Source organism: Monodelphis domestica, chromosome 1, assembly GCF_027887165.1.
Source record: "Monodelphis domestica isolate mMonDom1 chromosome 1, mMonDom1.pri, whole genome shotgun sequence".
Classification (NCBI taxonomy): domain Eukaryota; kingdom Metazoa; phylum Chordata; class Mammalia; order Didelphimorphia; family Didelphidae; genus Monodelphis; species Monodelphis domestica.
Window position 1 is genome coordinate 408,195,774 of NC_077227.1, and position 14,812 is coordinate 408,210,585.

At 36.9% G+C, this 14,812-nt stretch overlaps 1 protein-coding gene across 4 annotated transcripts in view; it reads right to left on the minus strand.

The window, feature by feature from the left end:
- Nucleotides 1–11,075: 11,075 nt before the first annotated feature.
- The window catches only part of KIF3B (kinesin family member 3B), a 61,513-nt gene continuing 57,776 nt past the window's right edge, over nt 11,076–14,812 (minus strand). For all 4 annotated transcript variants that reach the window (XM_056811956.1, XM_056811954.1, XM_003339575.4 and 1 more), the window contains exon 9: nt 11,076–14,639. In XM_056811956.1, coding sequence (XP_056667934.1) covers nt 14,543–14,639 — 97 coding nt within the window. In that variant the 3' untranslated portion in view covers nt 11,076–14,542. The remainder of the gene's footprint in view (nt 14,640–14,812) is intronic.

Here is a 14,812-nt window from a genome sequence, read left to right on the forward strand (position 1 = left end):
GACATAGTCCCCTCAGAGGAGCTCCAGCGAGACCTCCTTAGAGATTGTCCTCCAAGAGCTTCCCTTCTCCAGAGCCTCTCTCAAGAGATTCTTCCCAAGTGATCCTCATCAGAGATCCTCCAAAAGGATCCCCCCGTAAAGCAGTCTTAAGTACGGGTGGAGTAGAGGTCCTCCCATTTCTGATCCTGGTGAGTTCTCACATCAAAATGGGGAATGTTTCCCAGTAGGGAATTTGTTCCAATGGAGGATTCCTCAATGTGGAAATTTTTAACATTCACAAGTCTGAGAAATTTCAAGATTTACATTGGTCTCCTCATTGCCTATTTTAATACCTTCAATTTCTTTTTTCTTCTCTAATTGCTACTGTTAGTGTTTCTAGAACAATGTTAAATAATAGATGTTATTGGGAAGGCTTCTAGTTTATCACCATTGCAGATGTTTGCTGATGGTTTTAGATATATACTTTTTATTATTTTTAGGAAAGGCCTTTCTATTCCTATGCTTTCTAGTGTTTTCAATAGGAATGAGTGTTGTATTTTGTCAAAGGCTTTTTCTGCATCTATTGAGATAATCATGTGATTTTTGTTGGTTTGCTTGTTGATAGGGTCAATTATGTGGATGGTTTTCCTGATATTGAACCATACTTGAATTCCTGGTATAAATCCCATCTGATCATAGTGAATAACCCTCGTGATCACTTGCTAGAGTCTTTTTGCTAGTATCCTGTTTAAAATTTTTGCATCTATGTTCATTAAGGAGATTGGTCTATAGTTTTCTTTCTCTGTTTTTGACCTCCCTGGCTTTGGAATCAGTACCATATTTGTGTCATAAAAGGAAATTTGGCAGAACTCCTTCTTTGCTTATTATGTCAAATAGTTTGTATAGAATAGGGATTAATTGTTCTTTGAATGTTTGATAGAATTCACTTGTGAATCCATCAGGCCCTGGGGATTTTTTCTTAGAGACTTTTTTGATGGCTTGTTCAATTTCTTTTTCTGATATGGGGTTATTTAAGTATTCTATTTCTCCTTTGGTTAATCTAGGCAATTTATATTTTTGTAAATATTCATCCATATCACCTAGATTTCCATATTTATTGCCATGTAATTGGGCAAAATAGTTTTTAATGATTGCCTTAATTTCCTCTTCATTAGAGGTGAGATATCCCTTTTCATCTTGGATACTGTCAATTTGGTTTTCTTCTTTCCTCTTTTTAAATTAGATTGACCAGTACTTTATCTATTTTACTTGTTTTTTCAAAGTACCAGCTTCTAGTCTTATTTATGAAGTCAATAGTTCTTTCACTTTCAATTTTATTAATTTCTCCTTTGATTTTTACAATCTCTAATTTAGTCTTCATCTGAGGATTTTTAATTTGTTCACTTTCTAGTTTTCTAATTTGCATCCCAATTCATTGACCTCTGCCCTCCCTAATTGTTAATATATGAACTCAAGGATATAAATTTCCCCCCAAGTACTACTTTGGCTGCATCTCATAGATTTTGAAAGGATGTCTCATCATTGTCATTTTCTTCAATGAAATTATTGTTTCTATGATTTGTTCTTTAACTAACTGATTTTGGAGAATCATATTTAATTCCCAATTACTTTTTTATTTGCCTCTCCATGTACCCTTACTAATTATTATTTTCATTACATTGTGATCTGAAAAGGTTGCATTTATTATGTCTGCTCTTTTGTACTTGTTTGCAATGTTTTATGCCCTAGTGCTTGGTCAACCTTTGTGAATATACCATGTGCTGCTGAAAAGGTGTATTCCTTTTTGTTCCTATTTTTCTCCACATATCTATTAACTCTGTTTTTTCTAAGATTTCATTCACTTCTCTTACCTCTTTCTTATTTATTTTTTGGTTTTATCTATCTAGTTCTGATAGAGGAAAGTTCAGGTCTCCCACTAGTATAGTTTTTTATCTATTTCATCCTTGAACTCCACTAGTTTCTCCTTTAGAAATTTGGATGCTATGCCATTTGGTGCATACATGTTGAGTACTGATATTTCCTCATTATCTATACTGCCTTTTATCAGGATGTAATTACCTTCCATATATCTTTTGACTAGATCTATTTTTACTTTGGCTTTGTCAGATATCATGATTGTGACTCCTGCCTTCTTTTTATCAGTTGATGCCCAATAGATTTTGCTCTATCAGCTTTCTGTTACCCTGTGTGTGTCTATCTTCCTCTTGTGTTTCTTGTAGACAACATATGGTAGAATTTTGGTTTCTAATCCATTATGCTGCTTGCTTGCGTTTTATGGGTGAGCTCATTCCATTCACATTCAGAGTTATGATTACCAGCTGTGTATTTCCCAACATTTTGATTTCTACTCCTAGTCCTATACTTTCTTCTTTCACTATTTCTTTCTACATCAGTGTTTTGTTTTTAATCAGTTCCCCTAATTCCCATCCTTACTTTACTCCCATTTCTACCCCTCTCCCTTCTTATTCCCTTCTTATTTTCTTTATGGTCTTTTTAAACTACCCCCCACCCTCTCCCTCCCTTGTATTGCTTCCCTCCCCACCAGTCCGTTTGTTACCCTTCTACTTCTCTATAGAGCACAAATCAATTCTCTGTCCCAATGGATTTCATTGTTATTCCCTCTTTGAGTCAATTTCAATGCACATAAGAATAGAGTATTTCCTATCTCCAACCTCTTTACACTTCCAGTGTATTGGTGTTCTCCCCCCACTCCCCCCATGCTCTTCTTTATCACATATACATTTACCCCATTTTGTTTCTTTTCTCATTTCTCTTGGTATTAGCCTCTTTTTACCTCTATTTATATATATGTGTGTGTCTGTGTGTATATAAATATACATATATATAATACACACACATATATTTATGCATACATATATCTATATACATATTTATGTCTTGGCATTTCATTCTATACAGTTTGTCACTGTTCCCTCTAAGTATAATTATTCTAGATACCCAGGTGATAATAACAATTTTTAAGAGTTACCAATATCCCCTTTTCTTGTAGGGATACATATCATTTTAACTTATTGGATCCCTTAAAAAAAGGGTTTTTATTTGTTTGTTTGTTTCCCCTTTCTTAACTGCCTTTTGATGTTTCTCTTGAGTTCTGAGTTTGGGCATCAGATTTTCTGTTCAGGTCTGGTCTTTTCTTTACAAATGCTTGGAAGTCTTCTATTTTATTAAATGACCATATTTTCCCCAGTTAGAATATAGTCAGTTTTCCTGGGTAGTTGATTCTTGTAATTCCCTTCCTTTCAGGAATATTATATTCCATGCCTTTTGGTCCTTTAGTGTAGATGCAGCCAGATCCTGTGTTATCCCAACTGTAGTTCTATGGTATCTGAATGACTTCTTAGCAGCTTGTAATATTTTTTCCTTGGTATGGTAGTTCTTGAATTTGGCTATAACATTCCTGGTTGCTTTCAGTTGGGGATTAAGTACAGGAGGTGATCTGTGGATTCTTTCAATCTCTACTTTTCCCTCTTGCTCTAGAATTTCAGGGCAGTTTTCTTGGATAATTTTTTGCAGTATGATGTCCAGGCTTTTTCTTTTGTCATGATCTTCCAGTAGAACAATGATTCTTAAGTTGTCTTTCCTGAATGTATTCTCTAAATTGTCTGTTTTGTGGATGAGGTATTTCATATTTTCCTCAATTTTTTCATTCTTTTGATTTTGTTTTATAGTTTCCTGCTGACTTGTGAAATCATTTGCTTCTAGTTGTTGTATTCTAGTTTTTAGAAACTGAATTTCACCCTTGATTTTTTGGTCATCCTTCTCCTTCTGATCTGATTTTCTTTGGAGGTCATCTTTCATCTCCTTTGCCTCATTTCCAAACTGGTTAATATTGGCTTTCAAGACACTATTTTCTCATTTTAATACAAGTGCCTCTTTCCAGATGACTTATCTTGCTTTTTAAGTTCTTTTCCCAGTTGTCTTCAGCCTCTCTTAATTGTTTTTTGAATTGTATTTTGAGTTCTTCCAAAGCCTGTGTCCAATTCACTGGAGTTTCTGTGTTTTTGCCTGGTGATCCTTCATCCTCCTCTGTTTCATTTGCTCCTTGTTCATTACCTGGATAGAAGCTGTTGATTGTAATTCCTTTTTTCTTTTTCTGTTGTTTGCTCATATTTCCCCCTTCTTTCCCCCCTGTAGTTGCCTGTAGTCTTGCTCCTCTTGATCTGTAGGTTTGGGCTATTCTGTCCTGAAAGGGCTTCTTCTCTGTTCTTCTGATTGGTCAGGGTGAGCCCTGATGCCAGATCTTCCCCAGCTGTCAGCAGAAGCTGAAAAGGATCTGGGCTTCCCACTTTGTTATTAATGTGTTCTGTAGTAATTGTAGCCTTCACCCTTAGAGTTTAGTCTGCAGGTTTTAATGGAGTCATTGGGGGAGTGGTGTCAGAGCTCCAGCTTCCCTGTCCTCTGAAGGCTTCTTATCTGCCTTAGTGATAAGATTAAGCCCCAAATCACAATTGTAAGGGAAATGCAAATCAAACTAGTCCTGAGTCTTCACCCCACACGGAACAAATTACCAAAGATTATATAAAATGGAAATGTCAGTGTTGGGGGTGTTATGGGGGGAAAAAGGCACACTGATGCCTGTCTGGAGTTCTGAATTGATCAAACAATTCTGGGAAGCAACTTGAAATTATGCTAAGGTAGTGGCTAAGATGTCCATAACTTATGATCCTAAGAATTCTAAGGTTAAGTATATCCCTAAAAGGTCAATTACAAAAAAAAAGAAAGGCCTTCAATACACCAAAATATTTATAGTAGCACTTTCTGTGCTACAAAAAATTGTAAAAAAAAAAGTAGATGGCATTGACTGGAGAATGGTTAAACAAATTGTGTGGCACAGGAATTTATGGAATACTACTTTGTTGGAAGAAATGATAAACATGATGAATACAAATAAACCCAGACAGATTACATTATTTAAAGTAAGCAGAGGCAGAAAAACAATATGCACTGTAAGGATATCAATGTAAATGGAAAGAATAAACACTACAAAGTAATCAAAACAATACTGAGAAATAATAAAGAACAAGCTTAACCCCAAAGAAAAGAGAAGATAGTTCTGCAGCTCCTCTACAGAGTTGCAAGTGGGAAGAGAGATCCACCAGTAAGAAACACTGCATGTAGTTTTCAGGTTTTCCCAATGTATTGGTTTTCCCGATTTTTTTCTCTTCCTCTTTTTCTTGTCATAAAATTTCTTGTTATATAAAATTTCTTGTTATAAGGAATGATTTTCTGGAAGGAAGCAGATGGAAAGAATATGGGGGAAATCTATGTGATATAAAAACCAAATATATCCATAAAAAGCTATTTTTAAAAGAAAATAAATTTAATATAGAGAAGAATGGAAAGATGTTGCAGAGAGAAGTAAACAAAAAGAAAATTTTATATATATATATATATATATATATATATATATATGTCTATATACACACATACACAATGATCACAACAATTTTAGCCAATACTTAAAGGAAGCCAGAGAAGCCAAGAGTTGTAGATGAGAATGGAGGGAATATCAGGCATGGGAGAGAAGAAATGTGAGAAGACATCCTCCCCTTCTCTCCTTTGCATGGTTATGGAAATATTACATGTAATATCAGACAAACTATGCTTAGTTTTGCTAAACTGTTTTTCTTCCTCTTTTTTCTTTATTATATCTCTCTGGGATGAGTCTTTGGAGAGGGATACAATAGGAAACAAAGGCTTCCTATTGTAAAACATGAAATATGATAAAAGAAAGGAATAAAAATCAATTATTAAAAGGCCAGACAAGGGTGAGAAATTCTAAGGCAAGAATAAAGTATCTGTAGCCATGTTCACCTCTCTGGATCTCTTTCTCCTCTGAAAAATAATTGGTTTAGACTACATCTCAGAGTTTTCTTCCACCTTTAATTTTTATTCTATGAAATATATGAAAAAACATTAAGATTCAATAATTCTACCTTCTCAGTTTTATCCATGTGCTACTTTCTCTTTCAAGCTGCTTATTCTTAGCTTTGCCCAGGTTAGATGTTTAATTATTTTGGCATTCAGAATTTATTGATCTATATTTTGAAACACAAATCCTAGTTTTAAATTCATGAGTTCTGAATTCATCCAATTTAATAGTGACTTAAACTGGGGCCTATTGTTTATGTTCTTTTAGAGGAGGTCTCAGACCTTTCTGAAATGATAGGCAAAGTTAAAAATGGAGAATGTGCTATGGAACACAAAGGAAATTTTTGAGGATAAGTCCTCTGAAACATGGCAGTAATTATTCTCCAGTTTGCTATTCTTTGTCCTAATTCTAACTAATTTGCACTATAACCCTTCCTACTAACAATTTCACCGGCTTCCCTCTAGTGAGGAAGGGAGAGGACTGCAGGCATCCTTTATCTAATATCCCTAAAGTAAATTCTTCCTGAGATACCACTACAATGTAATCAATCATCTCTCTAAAGACACACAGAGGACTGAGTCATTTTCTTGAAATGAATCACATATTGATTTCTAGGATTTGTTTGTGTGTTACAGGGGGAGGGTAAGCACAAGAAATACTTGGGAGAGCATTAGACACAAGTCAGATGATGCAAGTTCATATCCTGATCCTGCCATTTACCATGCTCAGCAGAGGGCAGACATGAGCCTCAATTTCCTCATCTGTAAAATAAGGGTTGGACTAAATGATCTCTTAGAACTTCTCCATTATAAAGTATCTTTAAAGTTCTGCATTCTAAAACCCGAGTTCATTAACTGTGACCCTACAATTACAATCTCTGAGTTGGGCTAGTTTTTCTAAGCCTCAGATTCCCCATATGTAAAATGAGAGGGTTGGCCTAGATAACCTTTTAGTCAATTAGTCAACAAGCATTTTGTGTGCTTGTGTCTGGAACCAAGGTAAGGACTAGTGGACCAAGAAAGGAAAAAACACAGGCCAGTCCCTCTAGGAGTTCACATTCTAAATATGTGAATACAAGATATTTACCGTGTAAATTGAAGGGAATTTCATTGGGAAGGACCTGAATAGGATAAAGTTGGGGAGGGGTGGGGAGGGTGGAAATCTTCTGGTAAAAGGTAAGATTTGAGCTGAACATAGACCAGGAGGTAATGAAGTCAAGGAAGGACAGCTTTCCAAGAATGGGCAGCCAGGATCAATTTATGGAATCAAGAAATGGAGTGTCATATATAAGGAATAGCAAAAAGTTCAGTTTCACTGTAGAGTCCAATGAAGGAAAGAAAGTATAAAAGTAGAGAGTTAGGAAGGGACAAAGTTATAAAAGATTTTAAAAGCCAACTAGAATGTTTATATCAATAGAGAAAAAGTAGATCAATGAATTGGGCATGCAACTGAAAAAACAGAACAAATTAAAAATCTCCAATTAAAGACAAATTGGAAATCCTAAAAATCTCAGGAGAGAAGTTAACAAACTTGAAAGTAAAAGAAATATTGAACTAATAATAACACCAGGAGTTGGTTCTATGGGGGGGAAAAAAAACAAATAAGAGCATTGGTTAATTTGATTAAAAGTCAATCAGAGAAAAGGGTTTTGTATTTTGTATTTGATCCTAAGAAGCCACTGTAGTTCATTAATAGGGTAGTGACATGAGACCTGTGCTTTAGGATAATCATTTTGGCATTTGGAAGATGGCCTGGAGTGGGAAAGAATCTTGAGGCAGGGAGACCAAACAGTCAGCTATGGCAATAGTCCCATTATGAAATGATAAGGGCCTGTACCAGGATAGTAACTGCATGAGTAGAAAGAAGGAGACATATGCAAGAGATGCTATGAAGGTGGAAATAAGATTTGTCAAATGATTGGATGTATGGCATTTGAGAGGATTCTTGGAGTGGTTTCAGCTTTAGCTGCTACTGTGACAAATATCCATTTCAATGACACAAAACATATGTAAAACCCAGTGGAATTATACATTGGCTGGGGGGGGGGGGGGACAGGCAGGAAGGAAAGAACATGAATCTTGTAACCATGGAAAAATGTTCTAAATTAATTAAATAAAATTTCCCAAATTGAAATAAGTAAATGACACAAAACAAGTGGCTATAGAGACTCGTGTGACTCCTAATAACTGGTGGAATCTCATGGCTACAGGGAACTGGTTTGTTTGCAGCTATCATCAAATGAGCTCTTATAATTTGGGGGATTGTGGTACTTCTTTAGAATCTGCATTAGCTGTTGTACTACTGTTTATAACAAGCTTTTACCTGGTGAAAAAATTACGTACCCTCACACTGTAGATTGTGGCCAAGCTAGAAATGAAATAGAGCTCATTTTTGAGTGAGATACCTTTGTGTTATATCTCCATTGTCACATGGAATGTGAACTATGATTTTCTGAATTTTTATTATTGTTTTTCTTTATATTAACAATAGAATATTTGATTTTTTCCCTTTTTTTTGGTACTTGAATACATGGAATCAGTATTAACGTTTTTTATTTTGAAGGATAAGTTTACAATTAGCCCTATTATTATTAGCCTATCTATTAGCCCTAATACCAATGCATAGCCAAAAGCTTTAGACCTGCTATTGACTGTTAAGTATCATGGGACTTTAACTAACAATTGCATCTGATTTCAAAAGAAGGTATCACAACAGAACCACTGCACTGTGCAAAGAAACACAAGGTCAAGGAGACCAATAATCGCACACCCTCCTAAGGAGGATTGTATAATTATCCTAATCATTCTAAATTCCAAAGTTTAAAATCTTTTAAAGCAATTTTAGGAAAAGAAAATTACCAATAGAAGCAGATCTTTAAGAGATGTTATAAGGAGGCCCACATATTACATCAAAAGATCCAGAGTGGACTATGGAATATAATAAACTGAACCAAAGGGGGTTGAACAAATCATGTATTCTGATTGTTAAATTCTTATGCCAAAGGGGAATGCCTCCAATTATCTTTTTTGTCAGTGTGTCTATCCATCATTTTTGTTTTCTTTCTTTTTTCTTTTCTTTCCCTCTTATTCCCAAATTGATGTAATTGTCTCTTTGTAAAATGCAATATTTTATACACTTCTAATAAGAGAAGCTTTAGAGGTATAAGCTACATATGTGGAATGATTTATTGGGGAGACCTGACATGTTAATCTCCTAAAAAACCTGAAAGAGATTTAACATGCTGGTCTCCCAAAGAATCAAAGTGGGGAACCCCCCCCCCAAGATCACACATATATGGGTCTGACCTGCATCCCTGTGCTCCAGTGTGGGTCACAGGACAGTGACATAGGCACATGACCTGGAAAGGATCAGGTTAGGATCAGGATAAAGGAAAAGATATAAAAGAGGGGGTTCCAAGAAGTGGGTTCTCTCTATTCACTCGGGCACACAGTGAAAGGAAGGTGGCTGAGAGAGCCATGTGGAGAAGCACTCACATGGCTAGTTAGAAATAGACTTTTCTCTATATCTGTCTTCTCTTATTGAAGGAAATATTAATAAACTCTATGGAAATTAAAGACTGGAGCTTAATATAGTTTTTACACTACTAAGCTGCCACATTAGTTCCACCCTCCAGATGTTTGAGAAAGGACTTAAAGTGCATGGTAGTACCTTTAACAAAAATAGCAAGTTCAGAAGAAGGAAGGGTTCAGATGGAAAGATGATTAGCTTTGTTTTGGATATGCTGAGTTTGAGGTGTCTGAGACAACTTCCATTCATCCAGAGAAGAGATATAATAGTTAACAGGCATGACTGAATGAAATGAGAGGTTTTTAAGGATGAGGCCCATGTGTCTAGGTGTATGTGTGTGTGCGTGTAACACAGAAGCAGCTGGCAGTCAAGGAGAAATCGAAGATTAGTAAGAGTAGGGATGATCCAAAGATCAATCTGTTACAGATGGGACGAGATCAAGGATGCATGTAAAAGTGTTTGTCTTGGCAATCAAGACCACCTCTTTAGGGGAGACAGGGAAAGGAGATAAGGGTCAGAACACATCTCAGTGATATGACGAAGAAGGGAGAAGAGGAAGGTCTTGGTAAATAACCTAAATTTAAAAAAATTTTTTCCATGAGGAGTTTCTCAGTTGAGGGAGAGGAGGGACAGGGTTCCATAGGAAGTTTGAAGTGAAAAAAAGTTTGGAAAAGCTGCTGTGGTGAGGATGGTGAATTGATTAGAGAGGTGTAAAAAGACTGCTGGGCTGAGATCCTAGTTGAGTTTTGAAACATCAATTTGAAGCAGATCTAGGGAGCATAGTTTCATGATTTTCTCCAACTCTAGTCATTAAAGCAATAGATAGTGGGAGTATAGTGGGGCTTGGCAAGGCATGATTAGTGATAGGATAATGGGGCAAGAGACCTGAGCACAGAGAATGGCATAAAGTTGAACTGGTTCTCTAAAGCTGGGTTAAGATAGAGAAAAGAGGAGTGTGATGCCAGTGCAGGGTGATGGCCTGGGAAAACTGATGAGTGGAAAGTTGGAGGTTATAATGAGATGCAGAACATGGTTAAAGGTAGTAAGACAAAAGGCAAAACAGAATATGAAATAATATGGATCAAGGAGTTTCAGAGGCCATGAACATAGAAGTGGAATACTTTTGAATAACAGATCAAGAACATGTCCATCTCTGTGAGTAAAAGAGGTGGAACAGAGGAACGGGTTATAGGAAATGATTCAGTTGAAGAAGGTCCCTTCCAACTCCAACTGTTATTCTATTTTTATCATCAATTTCCTCATCTATAAAATTGAGAATATAGTGAATCAGCAAGTTATAGTGGAAAAAACAATGAATTTAGAATGGGTTCAAATTCCAGCAGTGATGCTTTCCTATTTATATAAAATTAGGTTTACCTTTATACTTAATCTCTCTGGGACTCAATTTCTTCATATGTAAAACAAAAGTTTGGATAAGATGATCTCTCAAATTTCCTCTACTCCAAATTCTATGATCTCACATATCCTCTATAATATTCTCTATTTCAGTACCACTATGCTAGCTCAAAACAATTGAATGCTTCTACTGCCTGCCTTTCATTATGAAAAAAGAAACTCCTTTGATTTCAGCAGAATTGACAACATGAAGAATAAAATAAAAACTGTTTCCAAAAGTGTAATTTATGAGGACACATTTTTGTAGGTATAATAAATCTGAATGATTTTATTACACATCTCAGTTTAGAATCACTTTTACATTCCTAGACAAAGAAAGAAGTGATACAAATAAATATCAGCTGTAAAACCTAAAGCTCTAACTATTGACATGTTCTTTGTCTAAAGGTAGTCAAAGAGAAGATTTAAGATCAGTATTAACTCCAAGGAGATGTAAGATTTCCCCAAGACAGTTCTTCTATACAAAAGCAACCTTGACAGCATCTCTTTCTAGATCCATGAGATATCCTGGACTGGGCTAGGAGGAGAGAGAAGGGCTGCTATTCCTAAGACAGTACCAGCTGCCAGCCCTTCCAGAGTGCAAAAGAGTCAGGTCCAATCATTTCTGTTCAGTTCCAAACATTGGTTTAGGATTTTTAGAAGTTGTAATAACCACATTTTGGTGGGGGGTTTCCTCAGTCCCAAATGTTGAAAAGTCAGGAGTCACTGTTTTGGGCAAGCCTAATCTTCACAAATAGAATCCTGGGGCAGGAAGGGTTTCCCGAGTTAACAAAGAATCGACACTTCTCAGAAACTTGGCAACAAATCTACATTCAGTAAGAGTTAGAAAAGAAAGTGACAAGAACCTAAAGCTTGGTCTGTATGACACTCTAGTTCAATTGATAGTGGAGGGATGACTGATGAAATTCAAGCAGCATGCAGGCATTTAAATGGCAAATAATCCAATTAGATTGAAGGATTCTTATGAAAGTGCTTCATTCCTTGATTTGTGAACTTGGGCTATGCATCCAGGATGTCTTAACATGTAGTTTTAAAAATGAAACCAGAGATAGACCGTAGCAAAAAGTGGAAGATTATAAAATCATTCTGATAAATGTGATTGTGGATGCATGAACAGCTCAAACTTCTACCTACTCAGTGGAGAGTTTTCTTGAGCTTGGTGGACTCATTTCTAGACTTCTCTGGCTAGAAGACAATCTGGATGATTCATAATATAATATGTATTCCTGGCAGGCAAGCAGGCAGGCAGGCAGAGTGACCCACCCATGTGTTAGGAATGTCTTATGGAACCTTATGCATTTTGGTCTAATTCAGAACAAAGCCCTTCAGCATACCAGCATCCTCTAAGACAGTCTACTGTTTACTTACTTTATCCCAATATTTCTGTGGTTATTTTTGAGAGAAGAAAAGCACCAGAGGGAGGCTGCCTTAAAAGTATAATGTTCACCTGCCAAACAAGTTTTCTTTTATATCATTTCCCCACTTCCACATTGGTTAAATGGAGTTCAAGGCAATCCTATATCAACTCTATTTTCTGCATCTGGGCTGTTTTTCACGTATTTGTCAGAGTTCTGGGTCTCACTCACCAGCTCTTGGTCATGTTGGCCACTTCAGGATAAAATACAAACTAAAGTACAATTTGACCTGCAGTTTCCAATTCACATAATATTCCTGTCAGAAAGGATATGTTCAGCTCAAGCATTCTGACAAGCTCAAGGGAAATATGATAGAAGAAACAGACATATAGCTATAACCATCTCAGGCTGTATAACAACCTCATCATTTGGTTTCTATTTAAACAGTAAAATCCTCTTTTGAAAGCGGGAAAATTGTTTAATCCCCAGAAAAGAGGCAGGAAGGCATAACTCAATTATGCTACTGAAGCTGATGAAAGAAAGAGCTCTTGGTCAAGGAATAATGATTTCTGCAAAGGAAAAGGGAGATGGTATACAGGTCTCTGTTTTTCAGAATGACAGACATTGCACATGGTTCCTCCCTTTTCCATAGATAGGCAAAGACAGTCTTGTGGTTCTGATCCAGAAACATGCACTGGGAACTGAGCAGCAGAGTTAGAACATAACCCGAGGTCCACCTGAGCAGCTATTTTGTTGAGGCACCATTGCCAGCAAGGTACCTCAGCACAGCTGACCCAGACTACTGTTCCCCCTGCTTATGGAGTCAGATACCTACACTGTGGAGTTTTTCCAGCCTGAACAAAGTTACTTAGTGAGCATTTCATAAAGACAAGAGCAACAGTCATACATTAGTGTATTTCTAGAAATGGGCAAATCCTCACATATATACATAGAGCTGTGCATGTGTGCACACGTGCACACATACGCACACACACGCATACACACAAGCACACATACAAGCTTGGACTTTTTGAGTGGAGGGAACAAGTAACATTCATATGACAACCAAAATAAAATATAGCTCCAAATTTCAATGTACAACAAACTAAAACTTAAAATCAAACTTGTATATGTAACAGGTACTCTTCTGAGCACAGGCAGGCATGCTCAGCAGTTCATTTACCTTTAACCCAGGCCTGGCCTTAGGAGTAAGCCTGCAATCCTGCTCTATGATGGCAATCTGCTATTGCCCCCAAACAATTATGGAAAGATCACTGGGCGGCACAGTTCTTTTACCCTAGGCTAGTGTATCTCAAGTTACCTCAGAATGAAGTCTTATTCCTACTACTCTGAGTCAGCCTGGTTCCATTCTCCTATAGGGTTAATGAATCTGTTCCTTTATAGAAGAGAAGGAGGCACAAAACCCCAGCACTTATCTCAGTAAACTGTTTTCGTCAGTCTTCAGTTGAGCTCAAGGTTGTACTGATTTTATCCTTTAATCTCTAATTCCACCACTCTTAGCAAAGGCAAAGCAAGGTAGTCTTCCTTAAAAGGGAGGCCCAGACTTAGAGAAGGACTGGCTGTGTGTGGCAACAAGATACTGAATGAAAAAGGGGATGCTATTGAAACTTTCAAGTTTGTCAATTTTGACAGGTGGTCATAACTGAGGTCTAAAGAAGCTATTTCCCTAATCCTACAAAATAGGTAAAGGGCATCAATTTCTATTGCTTCCATTGTCATATCCTTCAGGAGTAGAAATACATAGGATACGACCCCCTCATCCAGTAGCTCTGAAGGGAAGCAAATATTTCTTAATGGAGATTGGGGAAGATCTCTGTTCCTACTTATCTAGAATTTCAACTCCAATGAAGTTCCTTGGATTTCTCTAAACAGAGAATGTGTCAAATCACATTTTAAGTCTTTTCTTGTCAACTTCCCTGTCATTTGGCCCTACAGCTCTGGAGAGCTGATCCAGCTCCCATAACTCTCAACTCTGTCCCATCTGCCCAACAGCAAGGGAGCTCAGTGCAACAAACATTGAAATTGAAGGAAAAAGGAACACCTCATTGCCACTAACATACTTTACTGTAACCCATGCATTTCTGATTACTAACTAAAATAATTTCTCCCAAAGGGCTGAATGCCTAATTATAAATCTCTTCTTCCATGTTTCAGAACCCCAGGACCAGCACATTTAGATACAAGTCAATTATTTAGCAAAGAGGTTTTCATGATTCCCTAAGAGAAGGGGTTCTTGGTGTGGTCAGAAGGCCTTTCTGCAGGTTTTTGCTGGTTTCTTCTCTCAGAAGGTTGGCAGCTGCTGCTCACACCTTGAGAGGAGTCACTGGTTTTATTTTGGAACCAGCCCCCGGGATTGTGGATAAAGCTGAGATGCAGGAGTTCCAGAAGAAGACGAGGAGGATCCTGACTTCCTTCCACTTTTGGGCCTGAAAAAAAAAAAAGATCCAGTACATTTTCATATTCATGTTCCAAGCTCTCCTCAATACAAATTAAACCTTTCTCCTTTGTATATCATGTCAATTACAATCATCAACTTCATCATTCTTGCACAACCTCTAAGTCATTAAAGTTTTCAACTCACTTTTCCAATTAGCTGCCC